This window comes from Carettochelys insculpta, chromosome 8 (assembly GCF_033958435.1).
Source record: "Carettochelys insculpta isolate YL-2023 chromosome 8, ASM3395843v1, whole genome shotgun sequence".
In the NCBI taxonomy this organism is placed as follows: domain Eukaryota; kingdom Metazoa; phylum Chordata; order Testudines; family Carettochelyidae; genus Carettochelys; species Carettochelys insculpta.
The window spans coordinates 66,835,066-66,862,809 of NC_134144.1; the positions used below are offsets into that span (position 1 = coordinate 66,835,066).

At 43.0% G+C, this 27,744-nt stretch overlaps 1 protein-coding gene across 14 annotated transcripts in view; it reads left to right on the forward strand.

Moving 5' to 3' along the window:
* Window positions 1-27,744, forward strand: part of CLASP1 (cytoplasmic linker associated protein 1) — a 247,601-nt gene that overhangs the window by 27,415 nt on the left and 192,442 nt on the right. For all 14 annotated transcript variants that reach the window (XM_075001118.1, XM_075001117.1, XM_075001119.1 and 11 more), the window contains exon 2: window positions 3,791-4,275. In XM_075001118.1, the coding sequence (XP_074857219.1) occupies window positions 4,081-4,275 (195 nt within the window). In that variant the 5' untranslated portion in view covers window positions 3,791-4,080. The remainder of the gene's footprint in view (window positions 1-3,790; window positions 4,276-27,744) is intronic.

A 27,744-nucleotide genomic window follows, 5' to 3' on the forward strand; every position in this document is an offset into this window, starting at 1 on the left:
CGAAGCAAGTGTGTACATTTTTGTTCTTTTGTAGAGCTTTCTCCACTATCAGTCTTAGTGCCAATATCTGCCGTATAGTACTTCTATCTTTTTTAACCCCGCTTGCTCATCTGCTATATGTTCTTCGATCTGCAATCTTAATCTCTCAGTCAGTATCATCATCAGCACTTTCCCTCGATGACTCGTTTGGGCAATCATTCTGTAGTTCTTGCACTCCAGTGTACTTCCTTTCTTGAGTATTGTCACTAGCACAGCTCTTGTCCATTCTTTAGGTGCCTTCCATGCTATATTACATAGTTGGTGTATTTCCTGAACCATGCTTTCTCTGACGTATTTGATCATCTCTCCCATGATCTTATCGTTTCCAGGGCTCTTGTTGTTCTTTAGTCATTTCACTGCTTTTTCTACTTCCTCCTTCGAAATATCGGTCTCGCTCTCAATGCTTGGGGGAGATATCTCTTTCAGTTCTTCAATCAGTCTCTCTGAGGCACTCGGATCCAACTGTGCTTTGTGTAGATCGGTGCAATATCTCGTCCATCACTGCACAATCTTCTCCCTGTTCATGAGCACTTCTTCGTTCTCATCTTTGATCGCCATTTGCTTTGGTTGCCATTTCCTGTTAATATTCCTAATTGTTTTATATACCTCCCTAGCCTTACATTCGCCATAATACCTCTCTATATCGTCACATTGCTCCTCTAACCATTTTCTCATATCCTTTCTGATTGCTTTCCTTACCTCATTACATTTCATCCTATATTGCTGTTCTGCCATCTCAGAAACATCTCTTCTGATCTTCAACTCTCTCTTCTCTTGAACCAACTTCAGTGTCTCCTGGGTAATCCACTTCTTATTGATCTTTTCTTCTTCTGTAGCGATGGCTACCCCTGTGACTCTCTTATCTAGGTCTTTCTCTGTGGCAATATTCTTAATCTTCTCTTCGAGCCCTGTTCTATATGCGTTCCATGTTTCTTTCTCACGTAGCCTCGCCACGTCTCTTCTTTTCTTACCTTTTCATTTAAGTTTTACCTTGATGCTTGTGATCACTAGACTGTGGTCTGAGTCTATATCCGCTCCTTGGAAAGTTCGGTACTGATGTTATCCACCTTCTCATGAAAATCATATCTATCATGTTCTTGGACTTCCCGTCATTGGATCGCGATGTCCACTTCCTACAGTCCTTTTGTTGGAATCTTGTGTTGCAGATCACCATCTCATGCTCTGTAGCAAACTCTAGCCGTTTCTCACCTCATTCATTTCTTTCTCCATATCCAAACTTTCCCATGACTCTCTCTCCCAACCTTCATTATCTGTCCCAACCTTCGTATTCCAATCTCCTCCAATGATCAACACATCTTTCTTCAGCATCTGCTCCACTGTCTTTGTCAAGTCTTCATAGAATAGATCAGTCTCTTCCTCCATACTGTCCAATGTGGGTGCATCCACCTGAATGACTGAGATGTTGAATGACGCACACGGTGGCCGTGTTAGTCTGTAGCTTCACAAATCATAAGCAGTCCTTGACCACCTTAGAGACTAACCAATTTAGACCCACTTTAGATGTGCCTATAGATTCAATCCTGTTACGGTATCAACATTGTAGTCTCTCTGGTTCCCTGTTCCCTTGCACTGAGCCTGACCTGCTTTCCATGGGCTAGTGCAGAAAGTAGGGCAGAATTCTAGCTTTGGATGTTGTTATTAGTAAGTGGTGTGTTTTGTTTTTTTTTTTAAAAAAAGTCCCAGATTCTTCCATGTCACCGCTTTTTAAAGAAATGTGACATCTGTAAAGACAGCACCAAAAATCATATGTAGTCATGCTGGTCTCCTCCTTTAACAGTAGCATGTTGGAGGCTGAAGTTTATGGGCAGGCGGTTGGGGGGATGTCTTGTCGTCTTCTTCTCTGGGATAGTAGGGACAATCCATTTAGCCGTGGAGGGGGTGTGGCAGAAAGAGGCTGCAGCTGCTTATAAAGGGTTGATTTCCAGTCAGTAGCCTTAGCCTTGAGGTTCCTTGACATACTTCTTCAGTTTGTGTTAAGATGCGGAAAAGCCCTGCTGAAGAGCAGCATTTAACTGTTACAGAGATGAGAATCCCAAGTTAAGCTACAGATTACACTGCTATAAATCCTCAGTGAGAGCAGACTTGGCTCCCTGAGTTTCCTTTACAGCCTACTTGTAGGACATCTCAACAGTAATAGCTAAACCAGTGGTTCCCAGCCTTCTCAGTAACGCAGCACACTTCAATGAGACAAATGATTCCACAGTACGCTCACTTTTTTCCGCTGAACTGATTGCTCATAAAGTCACGTTTACTTACATTTACTATGGTTACAATTTTACTAGAGATGTTTGTAACATAGCAGTGCATACCACAAGCTAAACAAGCATCAAATGCATTAATGTTTCAAATCCACCACAGAATGCCCCGTCTTAGACAGTGAGCATAGACACATGTTCACGATCTGCTCCACTCCATTCTAGAGATGTTGAGTAAATGAGTAACCACTGAAAGCAGGCTCCTCTCTCCTCCAGCCTGTTGGCGCCAGGACATGGCATTCAAGCTACGTCCCAGCTCCAACAGGTGCCCGCCCTTAGTTTAGAACAGAGGAGACTTAAAGGGGATGTGATAGTGGTTTACAAGTACGTAAAAGAGGGTTACAAGGAGGAGGGAGAAAAACTATTCCTCTTGGCTTCTGAGGATGAGGACGAGGAACAATGGGCTTAAACTGCAACATGGGAGGTTTAGGTTGGACATTAGGAAAAATTTTGTAACTGTCAGGGTGTTTAAACACTGGAATAAATTGCCCAGGGAGGTTGTGGAATCTCCATCACTGGAGATATTTAAGATCTGATTAGGTAGATATCTGTTGGGGATGGTCTAGATGGTACTTCCTCCTTCCATGAAGACAGGGAACTGGACTTGATGACCTCTTGAGGTCCCTTCCAGTTCTAGTGTTCTGTGATTCTATGATTTCATCTGCCTCCCGCCACCAACAGGGTCCTGCAGAGTCATCAGTTTTCCCCCCACAGTGGTTGTGCAAGACGACTAAATTTCATGTCATGTTTTGACAGTTCTGTTGGCACACCAGTGTGCCATGGCACACTGGTTGAAAACCACTGAGCTAAACTATATTTTAAACATGCCTGTAAAGGGCTAACACAGTTTGTCCTGGCCAGCATATTGAGGGCTGCATGATGTTAGCCAGTTTACAAAAGCATGCTGTAATGTGGCTCATCACAGTTTGATCTCTGGAAACAGTGCTTGCATCTTTCTAACTAACGCAAGGTGTCTGTGATTCTGGGTCTTGCTGTTTTTGAGTTGCATTTCAGATGGGCCCTAAAGTAGGATACAGATTCTGATGGCACTGATTGCTGAAAATTAGCAGTCAAATGAGATACAGATAACTTTCTGTACTCATTTCTTAAAACACATGCACAATTCTCAGTGACTGACAAGCCCTGTAACTAGAACATCACTCTGCCTTTGGGGACAGAGTGCACTGAATTCTGATCAGCCTTCATTTAAATCCAAATTTGCTGCATCTCTCACTAAAACAGCTTCTCAAGGGACTGATGGATAAATGCCTTTTTAGATACATAACCTAAGTTCTTTGTCCTGACCTCCCTAATGCAGTCTGTTTAAAAAAAAATCCTAGCTACACCATTTGTATGTGGTTTATTACATTTTCATGTTCCTCAAATGAGTAATTTATTTTGTGAAATGTTTTTGATTTTTTTCTTTGTATTTAATTTGTTTAACCTACAATGCCATGTTATTTTGTTTCTTGCAGAATGGACTGCTGAACTAGGAGATATTCCAGACCCAATAATACAGCATTGCTGCACCACTCACAGCTTTATCTATTGCTAGTTATTTAAATTGGACTTTTAATATCCTGCCAGCTGCTCTTCAGACACACATGGTGCATTGTTGCCATTCCCAGAATTGCATCTTTGAAAGCCAGGCCCTCAGTAACCTTCATCGAACAAAGAGGCGACCTACAGGATACACTGACAGTGGGATTTCTCAGACTTACTGCCCTCTAGCTTTATTTCGCCAGGGCTGTATTTGTAGCACGCCATGGAGCCCAGTATGGAGTACTGCTTAGCGCAGGTGCTTCAGAAGGATGTTGGAAAGAGACTTCAGGTTGGCCAAGAACTGATAGATTATTTCTCAGATAAACAGAAGTCTGCTGATCTTGAACATGATCAGACTATGCTGGATAAAATGGTTGATGGACTTGCCACTTCTTGGGTGAATTCCAGCAATTACAAGGTAAGATTTGCTTGGGGGAAATGATTGAAGTCTAATATTGCTTTAGTCTGGCAAGTCTTATTGTCTTGGTTGTAAGGATATTAGGGCTATGAGGAAGTCTGCAGAACAAGTGAAAATTAACACTTCAGAGCATGACAGTTCAACACTTAGCCTGCATCAGCCAAAAATTATTACTGAACAATGGCTGGCTGTTAGCCTTTTTGAACCGAGTCAGGAATCTTAGATATGTCTACACTTAAGCTGCTACAGCTACAATGTTTCAATGTCAGCACTGCCTATGTCATCTGGAGGAGTTCCCCTGTTGGTGTAGGTAATCCCCCTCCTGGTGGCTACCTCTACACTACAGAGATCTTTCGAAAGAAGGTTTTGAAAGGGGTTGCTCTTCCTGAAACGGGAAAGGCAGAGTGATTTTGAAAGGAGTGCTGCAATTTTTTGGTTTATAAAGAATGCTTTTTGTGTGGAGATGCTCTTCGGGAACTTCTGAAAGATCCCCTTTCTTTTGAAAAACCTTTTGGAAGAACTTGCTGGTATAGACATAGCTGAAAAGTTGGTAATTTAGCCTAAGAAAAGAATAGTGGTACAGTGTATTTCTGTGAGTCCCTACATGAAAAGGGCACATTAAATGTTTCTTGCACAACATTCTGCAGATGATAACCCAGTATGATAGTGAACTTTCCTGGCATGTTTCGACCGCCTATATTTGCAGCTAAGTTAGCTGATTAGTGAATTGTGTCATTCTGCGAATGCCTTTGGATTGTGCTAGGAGTGCGTGTTTGGGTTCAATTAAAGGAAGGAGCAAAGAGAACCTCGAGGAAGTACACTTAATTCAGATATTCTTGGTAACACAAAAGAAAATGTTGACCAGGGACCTGATCCTAGCCCCTTTCATGCCTGTGGGAGTTTTTGCTGCTGACCTAATTATCCGCAGAATTGGGGTGTAGTATAGCACAATTCAGATAGTTTCAAAATGGATTTTTAAAAATTTTTTAATTTTTTTAAATTATTTTTTTCTGGGGAAATGAGATATTAGCCGTCTTCAAAGGGTCCATCTTCAAGGCATCAAAGACATACTGTGCCAGCCTTTGCTCTCAATCTCTAGCAGAGTCTGTTGTGTCTGGGAAGTGGCAAAGGCTGGATAAGTATCTTCCCCCAAACTCCTACGTGTTATGTTATGAGGGGTGTTTATGAAGAAAATTCAATGCTTCCTTTTGAATTTCTTTACTCCCATCAATTTAAATAAGGCAATTTATTTCAGCAGTGTTCTGATTTCAAAGCTCTCCTGTCATCGTAGTTTTATTTCTGATAAAATTCACAATTTGTTTCAAATGACTGAATAACTTGTCCTCGTTAATAAACCCCAGAATGTAAATATTTAAGAGAAGATGTGAGCTGTGCTGATTTATGTACCAAGATCCTGCTATTGATTTGTTGGTGTTCAGAGAGCTTCTGATTTGTATGTTTTCTATTTAATTTATTGATTTTTTTTTTTTTTTAACTTCAGTCAGTATCATTAGTTGCTGAACATCATAGTTTTTAAAATAAGTGAAATATTGTGGTGAATTGCTGTTTGCTATGGCAAAGATTCACTGTGTTTTCCACCTTGATTTATGTCTGAAACATTACTAGGTTTTGCTTGGTTGAGGGAAAAAATGTGCATCTAAATCACGTCTTTTTTTAATTGTGTATTTGTGAATTATCTTTTTGTGTATGTATTGAGGGGTCGAACAGATGGTGCTGGCTTAAACTATTATTCATTAAAATGACTTACGCTGATGAATGATTGATTGTTCACTATCAGTGTGTGTTCACTCTCCACAACATGACTTTGAAATGCAATGGGCACAACTCTGACTTAGTCTTAATACAGTAATTATTTCCCTAAGTGTTATGTAATATGTGGTAGGTGCACTTTACTGAGTGTATCTGATGTACATGGAGAGAAGAGGCCATTTCATCATCTATGGGGAGAACAGATTGCAACAGTCATGTTGTCTTAGGGTGTTGAATACATGAAGACCAAAACTATCCAGACGTTTCTGAATTATTTCAACCTTGAAGACCTCATCACCCATGAACTCATAATCACTCTAGAGCAGAAGCCTGAGATGGATCTTATATTGTGCCATGGAGACCAAGAGACATGGGGCGTGGAGGGTGGATGCTTTTCTAGAGACCTTTATTAACAGAACCCAGCCTCTTGCTCAGGACTGCTAGCAAAGGTGCCTTGAACTTACTCCAACAATTGTATGTAGGGCAGGAGTCCATCCCAAAGGAGACTGAGAAGTTTTCAGATCAGCCAACATCTTGAGTTGCACTTTGACTCCAGAATGGCTCCTGTGTGGTGTTTGGTTTTACATTCCAGCTTTTGTCACCATGATGACACGTTCCATCCAATTGCATGGTCTTTTCTTGCCCCCATTTACAAAGCTACCCGAAGTGGGCACATTATGCTAGAGGTAGCAGGTGTTTTTCCTTTTTGCATTCCGAAACCGCTTTGAGTACCAGTTGGTCTAGTCAGTTCTCCTTCCAGTGCTGCCTGTGTGGTTCCTGTGGTTTAGGCTGCCTGTTGAATGCTATGATTCTACCCCGAAATCTGATCCATTTATGATGCAGCTATTATCCATTGGTATCAACAGTATGAGGCGTGTCTGTAGGGTGTGATGCAGTATACGGGGGCTCTAGCAGCTGGAGCGGGTCATGTTTAATATTATCTTTAGCCCTTCATATTCAAGGTAAAAAAGCGAGTAGCCTATTAAACCAAGTCACAAAGCAGGCCTTTCACCTAACTCCCCTGGTTAAGGACAAATATGTATTGCAGCGAGAAGATTTTTTTTTTTTTTTGCTTCAGGTGGCTGCTCCTAGTGGGGAGGGCTGTGAGGATTGTCACAATAGGGTTATAAAGTGTTGCGGCTTTCACGTCCATTTTGGCTGTGCTGGAAAAACAAGCTGTGGTTCTGAACAGACATCGTTCGGTGTTCTTCAGCTGCTTGCCACGGTGTTATGAAATCAAATCTGGATGTGAGTAGCCCATGGAATCCTGGAGGAGGCTCGATGCAGACCCCGATTTTGAACTGGAGTACAAGTCTGCTCCCAGACAAGATATTCTGCTCTCTCTGTTTGAGCAAGGCTGAGCTGTGGGGAACAGAACTTTGCCCTAATTCTGTGGTCCTCAAACTGTAGGGCGCAACCCATTTTTAATGGGGTCACCAGGGCTAGCTAAGACTTGCTGGATCCCAGGACCAGCAAAGCCCATACCTGAGCCCAACTACACAAGGCCTAAACCTGACAGCTTCAGCCCTGAATGGCCAGGCTCAGGTTACAGGCATGGGTCTCAGGCTTTGTGTTTGGTTCCTCCATTCATGGTGGTGGGTCTGGGTGGGCTCAGGCTTCTGTCCCCATTCCTGGGGTTTTGTTATAGTTTTTTGTTGTCAGAAGTTGGTTGTGATGCAATGAAGTTTGATAGCCCAGACCCTAATTGGTGGCCTGTTCCAGTGATAAGTTTTGTATGGTGAAACCCTCTCAGGATCAGGCCATGAGATTCTCTCTTACCAAAAGTTGACTCTGTCTCTCTCTCTCTCTCTCCTCTCCCCCTGCCACCCCCTTCCCTGGGCCTAGTTAGTGAATTGACAGGAAAAAGTATCTCACATGCTCCCATGTTGATACTCCAATTAAAACAATTAAATGATAGCCAGTAGAGTTGATTATTTTAGAACAGTATAATTATCTTCGAGGCAACTGCACTGACACTCTTGATTAGTGAAATTATTCATTGTTTTTAAATGAATATAATGCCTTTCATCTCGAAAGCTAGGTATAGTCATTTCCCTCACCTCTGACACACAGCCACTTCGGGAGCAAAACTCAGCATTCTTCTGAGTGCCCAGTCACATACTTGATCAGTCAGCCTCAGTCCCCTTTTGTTACAGGTTGAATGTCTGAAATCCGGGACTGTCTGGTCCGGTAAATCCCCGTCCGGAAGGACCATGGATGATGATGGACCAGAGGGCCCCATGTAGGAGTTGGGTGGCTGGGAGCCGGGGCCTGGGAGCTGAGGATGGGGAGCTGTCATTTGGGGCTGGGAAGTAGCCTGGGCTATGAGGGGAGCCCAGCTGTGGAACCAGAGACCAGCAAAGGAGCACTGACATCCCTAGTTTTACAAAATCCCTAATTCTGGATCACTCGGGTCCTGAAGGTGCCAGACCAGGGAGATCCAACCTGTAGTGCACACCAAGAGCAGAACAGGCAGGAGGAATTATCTCCTCCCCCTGAAACCACAACTGGCTGGAACCAGGATGTCATTACTTGAAGTGGATTTTAGTCATAGTGGCAGGGATAATAGGACAATTGCTCGCACAAAATCAGTGACTTGTTAATCTGTTCTACACTGATAGATGAGTATAAAAATGGAGTTGTGGAGCTTCCTGTTAGCTGGGTTTCTGTCTCATTAAATGCCAGATACAGTATGTTCATTTGACTTGTGTTCCTTTGCCCCTTCCACTCCCGGCAGCTGCACCAACTCCATCCACCTGTTTGTAAGCTTCTGCAAACATCTCTTTTCCTTCTTCCCTTATGAATGGAGCAGCTCTTCCTTCAAATCCCAGTATCTTGTGATGCTCTCACCAACCATGATTAGGTTCATTGGGCGATGGGGCCTGTTGCCTCTGGCTTTATCTGATTATAGTGTTTAGAAACAAAACAATCCCCAAAGCATCCCACACCCTAAGTGAATAAGAATTTGTATATTCAGCTGTTCCTTGCTCCTTGCTAATTTGGATTTTGCTGACCTCAGTCACGCAAAAGCCTAGCACATGTGGTTAATGATTATCACATGCATAAGTCTTTGCAAGATTGGGGCCTTGAGTTTTAAATTGATTGGCATAGGGGCCTAAGGCCTGATTCTGGCACTACTATGTCCCTTCCATTGATGGACTATCGCAAGCTATCTACAACTTCCAGGTAGAGAGATTTTGGACATGTCCAGGAAGGCTTAACTTTTCCACACTGTCTGGTCAAGGTGGAAGGTTAAATAGTTTGTCCTGGTCCTTTAGGATTTTGGTTGTTATTTTCTGACAAGTAGACAACACAATACTCTAATGTTTGGTTTGTCTGGCTGCTTTTTTAGTCAGCTTAGACACAGCAGAAAGCAAGATATGGAATACAGCAGAGATACATGCTCTGTGTTTTTCCCTATTAGTTCTTATTTTCCGGAAGTGAAACCCACCTCCCACAAGCTCCTTCTATAACTTTCTTTCCAGAAAATATTTTTGCAAACAAAGCAAAACGTGCTGCATTTCCCCTTCAGGAATATGTCTCTACCAGACAGGGAGCTTTAAAACAAAGCAGTGTTTGAGGTATCCAAGTGCCAATGCAAAGATTCCCAGTTATCCAAGTGTGGCAAAACAAGGTGATTTTTTTTTTTTATGGTGCCACCGTGAGTTTTGCCTGAGAAAAGAGTTCAGGATTGGGCCTTAAACATCAGAGACACTTCAGGGCTGATACCAGGTATGGGAATGTTCACTTCCAAAAATAATTTTTGGGGAAATTGTATTAGTGAGTGGAAAACAGGATTTATTGTGCCCAATTCTGACTTCTTTCTTTTGCAGATGTTCTGATTTTAAATCTGTGGAGATGTTTCCATGTGTAAGGTAGCAGGTTCTAGCCCAGGAAGTAGAAAGTGGTATTATAGTGGTAATGATAGCATTGCGGCAGTCCAGTGTGAGAGAATATTCTGTTGCCTGCTCCTTTAAAAGTTGAAAACCCAGTAACGCCATTGAGCAGAAATACTGTATTTTGCATCTTATGTACTTTGATGCTACTATCGGTGTCATCCGAGGAATGGACGTATTCTGTGTTTAAAAATCAATCTGCTTATGGAATTTGTCCTTGAAAATTAAAAGAAATCCTAGCAGATCTCCGGGGGCAGTGGGAATACACTTGTTTGCTTGAGTATTCATGATTCTGCAACCAGTTGACATAGAGGTCTCATAATGCTCTGGAGTTCTTATTGCAAAACCAGGGATAACTGCATATCAAATGACTATGGCATGAGCTTCAGCCCTTAACCATGTAAGGAGGAGTTCATGTTTGGCCCATCACATATTCAAATTACAGCTTGTTTATTAAGGCTAAACAACACAGTCTTTGGAGGTGAAGCTGTGTGCCAGCTTTTTAGTGGGATGGTTGTTTGAGATAAGCTCGTTCGGAATCAGAACTTCTGGGTAGAAATGTGTTGGGTTTTGTAAGCATTCCATGTTAGAATAAGAAAATGCAGTTTGGGTTTTGCCACTTTTCAAGGTTGGTGCCACCAATGCTTTTTTGCATCCTTTTTGTGTCCTGAGCTGAGAGGGTTCACAGTTACCAGCCAACATATGTGCACGCTTGCTCCTCGCTGTCCGTCCAGTTAGAGTGCTGTAGGTGGAATGATCCAGCAGTGTGTACTACAATAGTCCCCTGACTTTCCCAATTAAGATTGCAGGGCACGATAGCAGTAGAGCTTTGCTGTTTAATTATTTGTAGGCTTGGAAGGATTAGATTTTTATTGGAAAATGTCAGTAAGTGACAGTTTCACCATGCACACACAAACCAACACAATTGATAATTTGAGGATAACGGAATAGCTGAAATCTACAGACAGGACAGGAAAAGTAAGAAAACTACCGCTTGAGAACTTTGATTTTAATATATGTTGTACAATTTGCTATGTGGTGTTGACAATTTTGTGTTTTATGGGTAATACAGGTTTAACATTTTGAATACCAACTTGTTATGAGGGGGTCGGACAACAGGCATTTTCCCATGACTGTGAAAATTTTAATAGAGAAAACAGGAAAAAAATAAACAAGGACATTCTCCACCAGAATGATACAAAATAAAAATCAGTTTCTGCTCAGCCTAATTATATGGGAATTCAGCAGCAGCAGGATCATTGTACTGTACACTGAGGGATCAAGGGGTCATTACTATATGTCACTCGGTTGTATATGCATACGCATAGCATGTGCTTCAGAAGGACTCTCATGCTGGTTAAAATCACAGCAGTTTGGAAAACAAATTTGAGCTAGATTGCAGAAAGTTTTCTCATTAGGTTTATATAATGAATTAGGCCATTTTTATTTGTGTGTGTCTGTCCAATGTAGAGTTCTGTGTAAATTGCTGTTGTGTGGTACCTTTGCACATGTGTTATACCCGCAAGTAAGAAAAACCCCTCGGTGAATATTACAATTTTCTAGAAGAGAAAAGATGGAACGAGCCATGGAAATTTTTCCAAGAGTTGGTCTTTTCTCTCTATCTAAACAGCTAAAATGCCTTTCCTGCCCGCTTCCTCTTACCTAACACCATCTCCTCAACCTCCCCAGTTCATGCAGACCATTGCTGTCAAGATCATTTTCCTGGCTTGTCAATCACATGGCTGTTGTGAGCCTTTCTGCTGCATGAGAGACAAGCATCTTATTCACCTTTTAAGAGCCTTTGCACATCTGCTTATCTGGTCTTGTCTCTGATTGCTTGACCCTATCCCTCCCCAACAATGGCAATGTCACCCACTGGTTTGCATCTTTCATTAGCACCTTTGGTCTCCTTTATGAATTCCTTATTCATGGAGCACCCATCCAGACTATTTTTATTTATTGTTTTGTATTGCCATTGTGCCTAAGGAGTGACCAGGCCCCCATTGCGCAAGGTGCTGTACAATCACAAAATGATGGTCTCTGCCCCCTGTGTAAAACCAGATAAAAAATGGAGACAGGTTGGGGGGAACAAGGAAACTACAAGACAGAGCAGGTCAGCATTAGTAATCAGTGGTCTTAGCACACCAGGAGACTAACTGTTGGCAAGTTTGTCTGTAGGAGTCATGCTAAAGAAGAGGTTTTGAGGAGGGCAATGAGGTAGCTTTGGGGACCTCCTCTCAAGGGTAAGAGGCTGAATGGAAGGATAGCACTGAAGTGTCTGGGTATGTGATGGAGGCTGGCATCATTGGTCAATCAGAAGTTGGCATCTTGCTAGTGAATGAGAGATAATAGAAGAGTGGAGATAAGCCATGAAGGGCCCTGAAGGTGAAGACAAACAGCTTGTATGTGATGTGATAGAGAAGGGAGCCAGTGGAACGGTGTGGGAGAAACTTGGTTAAAGCAATAGGCTTAGGAAGGTGAGATGTGCAGCACCTCTCTTAATGAAGGAGTGAGGCAAGAGTATTTGTCAAGGCCATGGAAGAGGCTTTTGCATAAATTGAGCAGTGAGATGATGAGATCCTGTATGAGAGAGTTTTAGTTGCATGGGTGGATAGGAAAGGTCAAGTTCTGGAGAGGAAATGCAAAAAGAATCCTCAAGATTTAGACAGTTTGCTATAAAGCCGCTCCTTTGAATCTCTCCTCCTTGAAATCCCTCCCAGAGGTGTACTTCTACCACATGTCTGCGGTATATGCCAAACAGTGATAGCTAGGCAGGTGACTAGTCAGCATTACTGAGATGATTGGTCTGTTGTATTTGTTTATATGTGTTAAAAGTTGATTCAAAACCTGTGAATTTGTGCTTGTAGCTGGTCTGTGTAATGGTGTGTGCCTGCCTGTGTTACCCTCATTCTCCCTGATTTTCTTTCATTTGTTTGTTACACCTACTTGTTGCTTCTTGTCTTCAGTTAAATTGCACGTTCTTTGAGCACGGACCATCACACATTTGGTATGGTTGGTGTAAATGAGACAAACTCTAGCCCTAGTACAAATTAGATTGGGATCTGAGACTGAGGTTTGACATGATACAGAGAGTGTGGTCTGTCTTCATCTGTACTGACCCATGCAGTCACTCAGCCTCATGTTAGATAACTTTTCATGGTGCTGTTTAAATGTGATACATTTTTAGTACCAAAGATAAGCCCTGAGGATGACTTTCTAGTATTCAGCAGTTACGGGGGGAGCAGATTTTCAAGAGAGCTGAGCTTCCTATATACTAAGTTCTTTTGAAAAGGTGGGTAGGAAAATAGAAACAAGAATTGAATCTGGGTCTCCTGAGTCCCAGGTCATAGATACTCTTGTGATTAAAGCTTTCTTCTTTTCCTGCTGCTGACAAGTAGTTACTATATTTATGGAGAGCTTAGTGCCAGGTACAATGTGGATAAGGCCTTTCTTGTCCTGTTTCCCTCTGTGTACATGCGCGCACACACCTCTCCTGTTTTCTTATCTAATTTATTCTGTTCAGTGTTCATTTTGCAAACAGGTGCATACCTCCAAAGTATGTGTTACCTTTAGTTTCATCTCACCTTAAACAAAAAGCCAGAAACTTGAAAAAGAATACTCTGCTCACTTTACTGATGGTCACCTCAATGCATCAGGTTCCAGCCCTTCATAAAAAGTGAGAATGTAGGGTTGATTTCTTTTTTATGCTGCCTTTCAGAAGAGTTCCAGATCTCCTCTTTGGATAGATCTTTTGTGCTGGCCAGCAACAAAGGTAGAGAAGAGTGTTCAACTGTAAATCCTGGAATATGTGAGACCTGGAAATCTCAAGGCTTGTCTATACACTCATCACTCGTTAAATGCGTACTTTATTTACAAGTACTTGCTAAAATGAGGGACACAGATACACCTTTTATTCACTCCATGAGTGAACTCCCACTTGCTAATACAAGCCTAACCCCCTCCCTGCAGCTCCAACCCCCTGCAGTCTGACCCCGCCCCCCAGCCTGCTGCAGCCAAACCCCCTGCCAGCCCCACATCCCAGCCCATGGCAGCCTGACCCCTGCCGCCCACCAGCCCTGTGGCCCTAAACCATGGCAGCCTGACTGGCCCTGCAGCCCCAAACTGCAGCAGCCTGACTGCCCCGCAGCCCCACAGCCTAATCCCCCCGCCTTGCTGGCCCCATGGCCCCAAACAGCAGCAGCCTTAACCCCGCCCCCCCGGCCAGCCCCACAAACCTGAAGCATTTCAGCCTTAATCCCTGCCTGTCTGCCCGCCGCCCCATGGACCCAACCCACCACCAGATTTTAACCCTCCCTCCCACTCACGGCCCCAAACTGCCTCCAGCCTTTAACCCTCTCCAAACCTCCCCCAAACCCAAAGTTCACTTAACTTTCAAAAGTGGCACCGCATGCTGCCACTCCTTCCCCGAGTTAGGAGCACTAAGAACCAATCAGAGACTTTTACATGTATTTTAATGGGACTCTAGTGTCCCTCTTACAAGCTTTCGCCTAGGAGCAGAAAGTTGGGAACCAATTGCGCTTGTGTAGCGAGAGATGAGCGTACTTACAGCTTTGCACTGATGTAGCTGTGCTTGGTGAAGGCACTACCTATGCCCGTAAGAGAGTGTGTCCTTTTGGTGTAGGCACGACAGCTTCCTCCAAGGAGGTGGGGGTGCGGACAAGAGAAGCCCTCCAACCATCATAGTTCTGTCTGCATTGGGGGGTTATGTTGGTTTAAATGTGCCACTCAGAGAAGTGGAAAATCCAGTATAAATGTTGAGTGTAAACCAAGCTGGCAGTAACAGTCCTCTTGTTGTACTAAGTCTTTGTCTCCAACTAAAATTTATACCGGGATAGCTCTGTTGCCAAGAGGTGTGAAATAAACACACTTCTCATTGGCGGTTCACCTGACAAAACCTCCAGGGTAGAGGGAATTATGCGAACAGGAGAGTGCTTTTGTGCATAGCTTACCTTAGACAGGTGGTATCCCTGCATTGGCAGAAAATTTCCTGTAGGTGTGTGCTGTGTCTACACTAGGGGACTATTGTACTGGCAGAGGCTCTGAACTACAGACACTGGCTATGGCTACACTTAAACCACAATAGTGGCATAGCTGCAGTGCTTCAGTGAAGACATTTACTATAGAATTGGGAGAGGTTCTTCTGTTGCCATAGTTAATCCACTTCTCAAGAGGCAGCAGCTAGGTCAGTGGAAGAAATCTTCTGTTGGCTGAACACTATCTTGACTGGGAGATAGGTCAGCTGATGATGATGTCAGAGGTGTCTTTTTTTTTTACTCTTCTGAGTGGTGTTCCCAGTAAACTGGGTGCTTGTGTGTACACTTAGCAGAGATTCAAATGCTGTCCAGCTGATATGCAGAACGTCCACAACTAGGAGTGTTTGTTTCTATTGGTGGTGCACATTTGCATATTCTTTGGTGTATGTAAAAATTTGTTCTACACATGGGATAGAAAAAATTGGAGGGAACATGCCCCTGAGTAACGTACCTGGGTCAATCTAACTTTTTAGTGTTGCCTGGCCATAGCCAAAGGGCCTGTCTGCACTGGCAGATTACTGAGCCAAAGCTTTTCTGGGTGTGAAAATCATCTCCTCCCTTCCCCTGAGTTCACCAAGCTTCCACACAGTAATTTGCCAGTGTAGACAGGCTTCCAGCACTGGGAGCCACGTTTCTGTTGAAGGTGGTTTCCTAAAGTGCTGGGAGAGCTCCCATCCAGTGCTGGTGCTGTGACTACACTGTTGTGTTACTTAAGGCTACAAGTGTAGACAAAGCTTTGGATTGTAAGCTCTTTGATGTGGGGGGGACCATCTTTTTGTTTTGTTTGTATGTTCACTGCCTAGCATAATGGGGTAGGGATATCTAGGTGCTACTGCAATACATATAATACATTATAAGCTCTCTAATACTTAAGGGCCTTTCCTGCAGTTATTCTGCCTGTAAAATTTACTGGGAGTGCTGCATATGGAAAATTTTCAAGATTTGAGTTCTGACTATTGAGTAAATATTTTTTTCTACACTGCTGCTTCTTGCAAATGTTTAGTTGCATATAGGATATTCACTGCTCATGTGACTGGCAAAATCAATTATATAAAAAAATCGAAAGAGCATCATTGGTGTCTAGATCAAAGAAAAGAAAAAAAATCACTTTAGAAGGTCATTATTAATAAACAATATGTTATAATTACGTAGACCTTTCCTTCCAAAGGATTCTAAAGCATTTTACAGTCCACCAGAGTAACCTGACCCATCAGTGAACCGTTGTCTGCACTGCTTATTGTCTTCTGTCCAAAGAGGCCAAAGTGCTTTGCAAACGTTAAAAAAAACTTTTCCTTACTGCAGTGTGAGAGGGATGTGCAGTTTTACTGTTTCTTTTTTACTGCTAGAAAGACAGAGGCCAAGAGAGAGTAAGGCTGAAATATTCAAAAAGTGGCCACTTAATGTGTATGTCTCAGTTTTTGGTAGCTCTGCTTGTCACTTTAAACCTGCCTTTCAGAGTTGCTATGCGCCAACAACTCCAACAAAGGTCAGTAGGTTCTCACTGCCTTTGAGAATCAGGTCCATAGTATATCCAGATGAGCACCCAAAATAAGTGACCCCATGTTGAGCTGAAAGTGACTTACATATGGCAGAGCTCCTGTAACTGTTCTGAATATGCAGAGTGCACCAGTCAACTTCAGAACTACACACCCTGAGCCTCCTGACTCCTGTTCTTGAACTGTAGACACAAGACAGGTCTCTTACAGCCTCCCCACTCCAAAACATCCCTACAGTGGCTGAGCAGAGCTATGGGGCCAGTCTCTGTGCTTAATTACAGTGGTGATGTGGTAGCCACCAGACTGTGATTGAGAGGTCTCTGTGTCCTTTAGTCTTTCAAAGTTATTGGCAACAAAACAGGAGACGGTTTAGCATCCCTCCTCCCAGAGCAGTCAGGGAGCTTTGTTCTGCTGCTTCTCACTGGAGTAGCCTAAGCTAGCAAAGGCCTGGCCTTTACTGAAAATTAGGTCAAACCAGTTATGTTGTTCAGGGATGTGAAAAATTCACAATCCTGGGCAGTGTAGTTAAGCTGAGCTAACTCTGGTGTTGACCGTGCTAGGCTGTCAGAACAATTCTTGTGTTTGCCTAGCTACAGCCTCTACACCAATGAGTGGAAGAAAGCAAATAAAGAAAACTAAGAAACTGGACAGGGAGATCAGACTCCTGTTTGGCTTAGCCTACTTTAAGAGACCTCAGCATTCATTTGTCTTCCTGGACACTCTCACATCAGGTTCCATGCTCACCTTTTGATCTCCTTTGACTATTAGCATGAATTTGGCACTAACAAAAGATGCCAGTCTGATGCTGCTCTATGTACAGGAGGGGCAAACCCTGGACAGAGGCAGCAAAGGAGCTCCCTGTGCTGCCTTCCCGGAGGGCATATTGCTCGGGGTTGAGAGGGTAATGCATTTTCATTGCCTGTCACATGGCTAGCTTACATTTTGATGGTGGGTTTTGCGATGGGATGAGCCCACTTGTCTGACAGCTTGAGATCATCAAACTGAGTTAATATAGGCACTGAAAAGCCTCCAAGTGGGAATGGCCTTTGGCTCCTCTGAGTTGCATCTGAGCTGTGACATTAACAATAATAATTGACTTTCAGTGGCGCCCCAAATGTGCTAGTCACTTTCCAAACAGAACAGGACACAGCTCCTGCCCTAAAGCACATGCAGTCTAAAAATATGCCCTAGATGTAAAAGGCAGACTCTGTATTCTGTTACTGATACTCCAAGCCAGCCAAACCCTCCACCACTGTGATCCCCCCCAAAGGAGCAGTTGGTATACTTTAATTAATTTAGATGGTTAACAATAGGGGAGTGATCTAGTTGTTAACAGAAAGGTTTGATTTTGAATCTAACTTGATATCAGTGTTTGAAACTGAGCAAAATGTTCCCTTGTGCTTCAGATAATTAGAATGTCAAACAATGGGTTGACAACAACAAAGTCCAAATTTGCTGAACACCAGATCTTGCAATGGAGCAAGCTTTGCTGCATAGATAAGTTAAATTAACCATCATGCATGTTTACAGTGTGGTTCCAGCTGTAGTTTTTGGGAATTTCCATAGGATCAATTATTTTCTTTTTTTTCATTGTTCCTATACTGCTGCAGCGGTGCATGGTGCTTTACAGGAAAATAACAGGAAGACACTGCTGCTGCCCTAAGGAGATTACAGTCTTCTGGGTTACCAACACAAGAAAATAGTAAAGTTCTGATAAATTCCCAAACTGGCCCATTTAGAATCTATTGCATGTTTTCTTTCTATTCATCTATGTATGGAAAAAGCTCCAGAGAGAAAATCCATCAGATTGTTCAATGGCTGTGCATGATTTTTTAAAACTGACATGGGAGCCAGATACGTTTTTCCCCCGACTGGGGTTTTGAGGTGAGTAGACAATAGGGTAACTTGATATGAGTAAAACTCATTAGTGTTCATGTCTAGGATGGCTGTGGTGGTTAATGTGTTCTAATGGGCTCTGACTCTGTGGTTCAAAGAACAGTTAGCATCAGGAACACATGTTGTTCAGTAGCTTCTGCACCAAACTGAGCTGTAGTGCAGCTTACCACACATCAGGTGAGATGCTGTTTAATGTCTAGAGCAGTGGATTGCAAACCCAAGTGCACAGAGCCCAAGCTGGGGAGTTGAGGCAGGATTATTCTGGGAGTGGAGCACTATATAGGATGCCAGAGATCAATGTACAGTTCTGAACTCTGCCACAGGCTCACTGTGTGAATTTTGGCAAGTCTGTGCCTTAGTGTCCCGTCTGTAAAATGGGCATATTTTTGCCATAAAAGTCACTGGAATGTTGGGAGATAAATCCACTGTTTTTGAAGTATGTGGATACTGGTACCATCTGAAGACAGGGAGTGAGAGAGGCTTGTAAAAGTAGTTTTGCTCCCTAGATCTTGCTATTACTCTGATTTAACTGCGTTAGGGCTGTTGTCACAGACCCATGGGCTAAAATATACTTGAGGATCAGCATAGGGCTGGGTTGCCTTGGCCCCATGTTCAAGCCTGTACTTGGGAGTGGGATTGGTTTGACCAACAATACCTCAGCACCGTGGGTTAAAAGCCCAAAATTGGGTCTGTGCCACTTAAGGGTCACCTTTAGGTCACTTCTAAACACCACTTGAACTGGTTTATAACCTGACGTACCTAAAATGGTGCAAAATCATGTATAGACCTTATTTCAGTGTGAGCAGCTTCATTTGACTTAGTTTAAACAATGTGAGTTTATAGCTAAGTTTATATTGATTTGAAGAGTCCACACAATCTTTTGCACAGTTGTATTAAATCAGCTTAGTATCATACCTTCATTTAAACCTGCTGCAATTTGCCCTTGGTTTGTTCTGATGGTAGGGACAAGTTTCTTCAACAAGTCAGCATAATCGAGTCTCCAGAGGATCCACAGGGAACTTGGGAAGTTCGTTCCGACCACCCTATTGTGCTTCCTGTAATGTACCATGTGATAGGCACAGTCTGTGACAGTAAGATTTGTATGGTGACAGGAAAGCTTTCATGAATCGTTAAAAGTTCATTAAAATGTGTGGGCTGCTGCTAGATAATGAACTGTTGCAAATATGACACTTTTTATGACGTTGGAGAGATATTTAGTGTGATAGAGCCTGACCAAAGAGTTCTCACTGTGCTTGGACCCTCTGAGTAACAGGAAAACTGCTTGGTGTTCTATGTTAATGAGTGACTCCATGATATTCTAAGGAGCTAACCCCACAAGATCTCAGCGCCCATTTACTTCAAGGGTGGGTGCTGGGTACCTTTCAGGATAAAGTCCTAAATAAGAGAGTGCATGTTTGTCCCCAAGTCTCATATCTCTTCCCATTTCAGTCAAATACAAAATTTGTAGGAGGAACCAGATTGGAGCAACAGAAGAATTTTCACGTTGTGAAACTTCCTTTTGAGGTCTGTGTAAATGTTGTGAGCTTTGCTCTTGAGACTTTGGTTGCTGGGATACAGATGCAGAATTCTGTCTCAGGCAAGCTGACTCAGTATCTGAAGGGGCAAGTCTCCAGGTGTGGAACAATCCTGCAGGTAGATCTGTTGATAGTTAGGTACTACATTTGTGCCTCCCTCTTGCTGGAGGTCACGTGACCATGGAAAAATCATTGGCTAAAGCAGGGGTCAGCAACCTTTCCGAGGCAGAGTGCCAAAATTTGACCTTTTGATCTCTATGTACGGTCCATGTGCTGATGATACTTTTTAAAGTCACTAATAGTCCTACCTGCAACAGCTTCATTTATAAATAAATAAATAAAGATGCAGAGCTTTACTGTTTAGGTGGTGGTTGGTAGCACTAGCTGGTCTTTTGTTAATCCACAGGTGGCGTGGCTGCATGAGGGAGGAGGGGCTGGGGCTGAGCTCCCACCTCCTGTGTTGATAAAAATCTGCTTGTGTGTCACTCTTGGCACCCATGCCACGGGTTGCTGACCCCTGGGTTAAAGAGGTAGAAGAACCCCTGAAGAAGTCACTACACTTAGTTATTTTGATGCCTTCCCATTGTTCTGCTCAGGCCCTGAGGGAAGTGTGTGTGTTCTGAGGATCTGTGGCAGGGTCATTAACAGCCAAGAGGTGGGTGTGTTTGTGTGCGATGAAGCTTTAAGAATGTTGTCCTGAGCAGAGAGTTCCTAATCTCCAGGAAGTCTAAGTGTATGGCTGGGAAAAGAGCATGTTGTCAGATGGGCTGGAGGAGCCACAAACCGGCCAGGAGTAACACCTTTAAAATAGGAAGTTGTCTCTGTCATGGCTGAGAATCAAGGTCATCCTGTTGCCCACAAAAGGAAATGCCAAGAACACACTTGACTGAAGGAGGGGCCTCCAAACCGAGTCCTCCTGCCTCTCAAAGAGCAAAGTCCTCTCCTTAATTCAGAAAGACCTAATGGAAATAATATAAATTAAGCTCAAGTCTGTGACTGAAGAAGGGTGTTGTGGTTAAGCCATGGGTCTGGGAGATGGGGGTTCTGTTCCTGGTCCAGCAACAGGCTTACAATACAGGTTTGGACAAGCTAGCAGTGACTCAGTTTCCCCACTTGGACATTATGTATATTTTTTTCTGTGGCACATTCCAGATGATCTCAGAAGTGCAAAATATTGTTGTTTATTGGCTGCTTTTTGGCCCAGATTCTCTGATTATGCCCAGTTATCACCTTTTCCATCGCCCTAAGCTACACACCCTACTTTTATCTCCGTGGGGCTTCTGGCTAAGACCTAGTTTAATGTCTGATCCGCTCTGCCCTGCGGAGAGCCCCTCCCAGATGTGCATGGGGATTGGACAGACAGGTCTAGTCAGTGCTACCGTGGCCAAGGCCAGGGAGTGCGTGGCCTTCATCAAACTGCTTCACCTCTCTGCCACATTTTTCCCACCTACAAAAAGGCAAAGAGTACCCTTCTATGTTTCTGTCTCTCTGGGCTATTGAATGTTGGTGCAGTGTATCCTGGGCCAAGTGATGTGATGGTTATGTGACTTACACTCATTCTAAAATATTTGCCCATAGATTGGTAAGCTCCATGGAGGAGGTACCACACTGTGCCTGCTTCTATGATTGTGCTTTGCCGAGCATGTATGGGTATTGCAGGAAACAAATAAAACCCAGTAATAATAATTAAGGTAAGGGGAGAAAAAGTCAATACATATTTCCTGCCTTCTAGTTCAACTTATCTAGTACATAAAAGGACCTTCATGGAAAAAAACAAAGTGCTATTGCATCTTTTTTTAAACTATAAACACAATATCCGTGCTCATGGGTTATTAATGAGGCATTTTATCCAAAAGGCCAGAAAGGCAGCTGTTAGACTAGCGCATAGTCAGGCAGTCTTTAAAGTGGATATGATGTGCTGAGGAGACTGAAATAATTCAGTGGGTAAAAATCTGTATTCATAGACTTGTGTTTCTTAATTTAATTTAGTCAGTTTTAAAGGTCTGGAGAAAAATCATCAAAAGGTAGGAATGCATGACGACGACTGGCGCCTGCTGATGCTTTTCGTTAGAGTAAGATGAATTTGAGACAGAGGACTAATGTTCGAATCTGGATTTCTACCCAGAATCACCAGGGCTCAATGCACAAAGCCTGAACTTTTACTTTCCAGAAGTTAGGAAAGACCAACCTTGAATTCTCTTAACACAGGAAAAAAGTGGTGGTGACAGTCTTCAAAGAACCTGTTTAAAGAATCAGCAGTTTCCAAATAAATAACAGATGTATCCCTAATGTATCGCTTTTCATTAATTTGATATTTTTCCAGAGGTTTTGTTTCACCTTCTCTGACTTGGATGTGTTTTGCGGGGGGGGGGGTGCGGGGAGAGGGGAAAGAATTATGAACATGCAAATTCTTGTTGTACCTTCATTTAGTGAAGGGGGATGGGTTGGGGTGGGGAAGAATCAGTTAAAATGGAGTAGTACATGCACAGAATAGTCCTGTATGGATTTTTCCTGCTTGTACAGTATTAAGATGAACTTCAGTTAAGACTACTCGCAAGCTGTAATTGCCCCAACACCGCAGACAACAGAGATGTTTTGGGCTAGTTCGGATACCTCTTTTTAAGAGGTAGACAACATTGTTAGAGTTTGCCTTGTTTGGTTTTCAGTAGTAATAATATTCTGCAGTTCTATAGCTGAGGATCTGAAAGAGCCATAGAAACATTAGTGTTTGGCTGTGCCAGGTCCCTGAAAGATCTGTCTGTGCTGTTAGCCCCATTTTATGGAAATTAAAAAATGAAGGTCCAGAGGGGATTTAGTGTTACTGGCTTTCTTTTGGCTGTTGGGGGGATTATCTGGTTTCCTTGCAACTGTTTCGTTCTGGATTAATGACAGTGATTTAATCTCCCATTTAATGTGTACTCTGAAGAGTGACATCAGGGATTTATTTCTTGTCTTTTTCACTCTTCTCAACAGTTCTTTCCATGTCTTTGCTACTCTGATCCTAAATTTTTGTCTCTTCCCTGTCTCTTAGTTGATGATGTTTGCTCACATTGAAACTGACTCCCTCCAATTCCCATGAAATAGTGTGTGCACTATGAATTATAAACGATTTACCAAACTCTCCCCCTGGAATAACATTATCATTGACACAAACTGACACAGAGGAAAAACTTGTAATTATAGCTATTGCTCTGCATATAACTTTGAACTTTTTACTTTCATCAGGTGCTGTCATATCCTTAATGTTAAAAATACCTCCAACATACATTCATTTCAGTAAGGAAGTGAATGTCTTTGTTATCCCTGGTACATCTAGCAGGGCTTGAACTTGGCAAATGTAAGGCCTGATCTTACAGTCTGATCTATGTGGTATGTCCATGATCCCCACATGGAGTTCGTTGTATGCTTCCCCAGCATTTATGCTATAAAACACAGTTCCAGTGTATCTTCTGATGTAGCACAGTTTCTGTTAAATCTCCAACTGTTGTTCAGATCTGATTTGCCTCTGTTGTTTTAAGAGTCCAATAAAAATCATGACTCAAGAACTAATGACTTTTAAATGCTGTTTATTACTCTTGTTTTGTGGTGCTTGATGAGAATTCTATTCTTCTAAAGTTGTGGGGGGTCCCCAGATAGGTTTCCCCTCTGTTTATTCAGTGTTATTGAGCCGCTAGACTGTTGAATGAAGCTATTTGGTTGGACATTTAAACATTAGTTTAGAACTAGATAAAAGGACCAAGATTTCTGCAGTTTTATTCCTATAATTTTCCAGTTGTTTTTTCCTCTTTTGATGCAGCCACTCAGTATATGTTCTGTTGCTCCTGGAAAATACTGTCTACCCATCCAGTGCAAGATAGGGAACCAACCCTGTTTGCTTCCTTTCAGGCATTTATTTCCTGTGATGCTTTTGCACGTGAACATGGTCCACTTGCAGGTGGCCTCTTTGCAGCTCTGCAGACTGGAGTTCTTTATTTATCCAGAGAGATGCAGCATAGTTACAGAGTTAGTATTTTCCTCCTCATTCTACTAAACCACCTCAAGGCAGACCTGAAAGAACCACCTCTGGGGTAAGAGCATTGATCAGTTAGTCTGCTGGATAATATGGCTGCTAGGTGTGGTAATGGTTTCATTTTGTGTATGGAGTTAGCTAAGACCATCAAACCCTCATTCCACCCAGAGTGTCCAGAGCAGTGACTAGTGTCTGCTACTGATACACAAAAATATGGACCAGGGATGTTGTATTAATTCAGGTGTAATAAATGAGCCATGATCTTATCAATGTGCACCATTTAACAGTGTTAAACAAGGTTTCAGGGTTTAGCATACAGGACCTGAGCCTGCAAACATACCATTAAACATTCTTTTAACCTTTTGTTAAAGAAACAGAAGTCAGATTGAAGCATTTAGAATATAAGGTATTCAGTAAGTTTTTTATTTTAAAAATATCCTTCCTCCTCGCTCCCTTTAGCTGGAGGGAGTCTTGAGAAGGGAGAAACCCCTGTGTTAAAACTGTCTTTTTTAGATGGTATTAAAAATAGCAACAACTGCCCATTTGGGGGAAAAGAGAACTTAGTTTCATTGGGTAGGGAGTAGTACATGCGCTGAATTACTGTTGGTGATAGAACCTGCAATAAGACAAAATGGAATAAGACAAAAGTCACACCAGAGGGGAGAGAAAAGAACAGCAAAAATAGAAAATGCGGCTTCTGTCTGTGGTGTTGACTTTCACTCAAGACCTCCTTGTGGGAAAAACACAGGGGATGGCTCACTGTTTTATCAGCCTTGCAGTGGCCTGGCAGATTTGTACCAGCGTCGGGCTGTTGTAGGCCAATCCTTTGGTTTGCTTTTTTCATTGCGTGCTTACAGTAGCATTGCAGAATGTCCAGTCTTGGCCAGATAAGCCAGACTCTTGCAACAGACTGTGTAGTAGGAAGGAAGAGAACACAAAAAGGAGTGGTAGTGACAGACACTCACCGTGACCCAGGTAACATCGGGGGTTTTGCTGGAGCTAGCAGAGATGAGAATATCACCTGAGTCCCCGGTCAAGTTACGGCATTGCTTGAGTTAAGGGATGACGAAGGCTCGATTCTGTTGTGGTAGATCCCAGGGAAGCTGTGATGGTAAAGCTCACTGCAGTGGTTGCTGGTAGACAGCTGCTGCTTCTTTCCACCAACCAGCATTCACATCCATCCGTCCCCTTAGCTAATTTCTCTCCAGAAGTCTTTAAGAACCCCAAGGGAGCGATAGTTAGAAGAGCTGCCCCCTTAGTATGTTGTGCACCTATCAGGCTTAATTTCCGACACATCGGTTTTGGCTAGTTCATTTCCGGTCCCACACGTCTCTTGTTTGAGACATGATCTTAATACAGTCCTTTGAGTTCTGTGCAAAGGCCTTTTGTTTGAATGAATTAGTCTGTCTCCCTTTGCCATCCTTTCCTATCAACATTTATCAGTGTGTGATTGGAGCATTGCATAAACTTTTGTCCCCCGCCTCCCAGTTAAGTTAAGTTGCTGTGAATTTGTAGGGCCGGTTATTAAAACAGTGACTTTGTCCTGAAAATCTGTTTGATTTAAGAGCCACAAACATGCAGCTGAGTTACAGATCAAGCTTTTTTTTTTTTTTTTTTAAAAGGGCAGTCATGCAGTATTTTAAGACTAACAGGATAATTTATTAGGTGATGAGCTTTTGTGGGGCAGACCCACTTCTTCCGACTACATGCTACAAGATTGCTTTTTTGTTTTGTGAAGATGCAGACTAACACAGCTACCTCTCTGTGACTATTCACCAGATCAAGCATAGACTGATGATTTGTTCCATAACCGTTCTGTAGACATCTGGAAACTCCCATAGATGAGAAATCTCCCCTATTCTCTGTATGCGTGTTTGCAAATCACTCCAAAGACATGTTGGGTCAGCAGCTTAGCCAGAAGACTGACACAGCTTTAATGTAATTGTGGCTCATGCAAATGCAGCTTGGAGGGTGTGCCCTGATCCAGATAGATTAAATTGAAGTATTATTTGCTGCTTAGTTGACTATCCCTTGGGGAAAAAGCCCTGCAGAATGCCAGTTTTCAGTCTGCCAACACTGAGGCACAAATCAAACTTGTTCTCTCTGTTCAGAGGGATCAGCAGAGTGGTGCATCAGCTGTTGCCCCATCTCCTGACAGGAGAACAGCTGAAAAGGGAAGGGAACAGATAGGTAGCTCACAGCGGGTTCAGGAAAGGAACGAATGTCAGAAAGAAGCATATGCTGATTTCCTGTGGGTTTTTACTGTATAATATTTACTTAGCTCTGGAGCATGTAGGAAGAACAGAAGATCCCATGGCCCTCAAAAGTACGTTCTGTTTTTGTTTTGTTTTTTCAAATGATCGTGGGTTGAATTTTGTCATTGCTGGTGACTTCCCATGACTTGTGATGGGGAATGTTTACTGGTGACAAATAGTGTTTGGTTTGGTTTGCCAACTCAGTTCCTTTTGCTTCAGTGTCTTTAGCAGCTGCTGCTCTCTCATGAACCACAAGTTAAAGACAATTGGTTTTGTTTTTTGTAGGAGGGGAATCCAAGTTATCTTATGAAACAAAGCTCCGGGTATTAGGGCTAAGGGTTGGGGAGACCAGTCATTAATTTCATATCCAAAACTGAGGTGGGGTGTGGTGGGGTGTTGATTCCACATATAGAAAGGGTTGTTAAAGGCCAAGAAGGTGGCTAACTAACCCAACAAGTAGTAGCTTGGGAGGGGGGAATCAGGTGGCCAAGTAACCCATGACTGAGAGAGCCCAGCTGAGGAGAAGGGGCTGGGTTCTTGGGCCTGTAAAGGTAGGAAGTTGGTATAAGTGGAAAATGTGCAGTCACTCAATGAGAGGAGGAAGGTGCCTTTGGGCTGGCAAACCCAGAGAGGAGGGAAGCCAGGGGAGTTAGTATGGGGGGCTAGGGAAGGGCAATAAGTGCTAGAAGAAGTAGGTCTTAGAAGGTGGGCCTTGGTTCCCATGCCAGATGCTGAAGGAGTGGCACTACAAGGCAGTGAATGGGAAGACCACGTAGAGCTGCTGCTGAAGAAGGACTTTCCAACCCCCCGGAAAAATGCGTAGAGTGACCTTGTCAGAGGGCTAGGTCATACAGAGGCAGCAGAAGCTCGTGACATGAGAGATTTGCTGCAGGCCCATAGAAAGGTGGCGAGATCGTGTGGAGGTGGTCTCAAAGTCGTGAGCTATTTCCCAAAAGTGGCCAGGAAGAGACATGGTAAGTGGAGCCGCCACAGTCACAGTGGGGTGGGGGATAAAAAACCAATGATCAGAAAGAGGTGATTTTTGTAACGTATGGCATTTTTTTTTAATTACAGGGATTTACAAACTAATGCTCCACAATGTGTGGTACTTTCCATCAGTGACTCTGAAAAACGATTTGCCTTGTTAATGAATCATCACAGCTCTTCTTTGAGGTGGTTAAATATTACTGCTCTCATTTTACAGATTGGGGAAGCTGGGGCAACAAGTTGGCAGTAGAGCTGAGAATAGGACCTCTAGTTCTGTTACTCCTTTAACCCTGTTTTAATTACATTACCATCCGTTCACCCATCCTGTCGATTTGTATGGGACGAGTTGTGCGTTTCTTTGCTTTCCATTAGCAGAATGTCATTTTTAGCACCAGCACGTTGCTAGACACTCTGTTTGAAATGCTGTGTTCCAGCAGTATGTTTGTGACTGAGCATGGCACATAGTGGACTTCAGCCCAGTGTAATTTTCTGAGCTTTCACTATGCAGGTGGAACACTCTTTTAAGTGGAAAAACTTTTCCATACCACTTGTCGACACTTAAAATGCTACC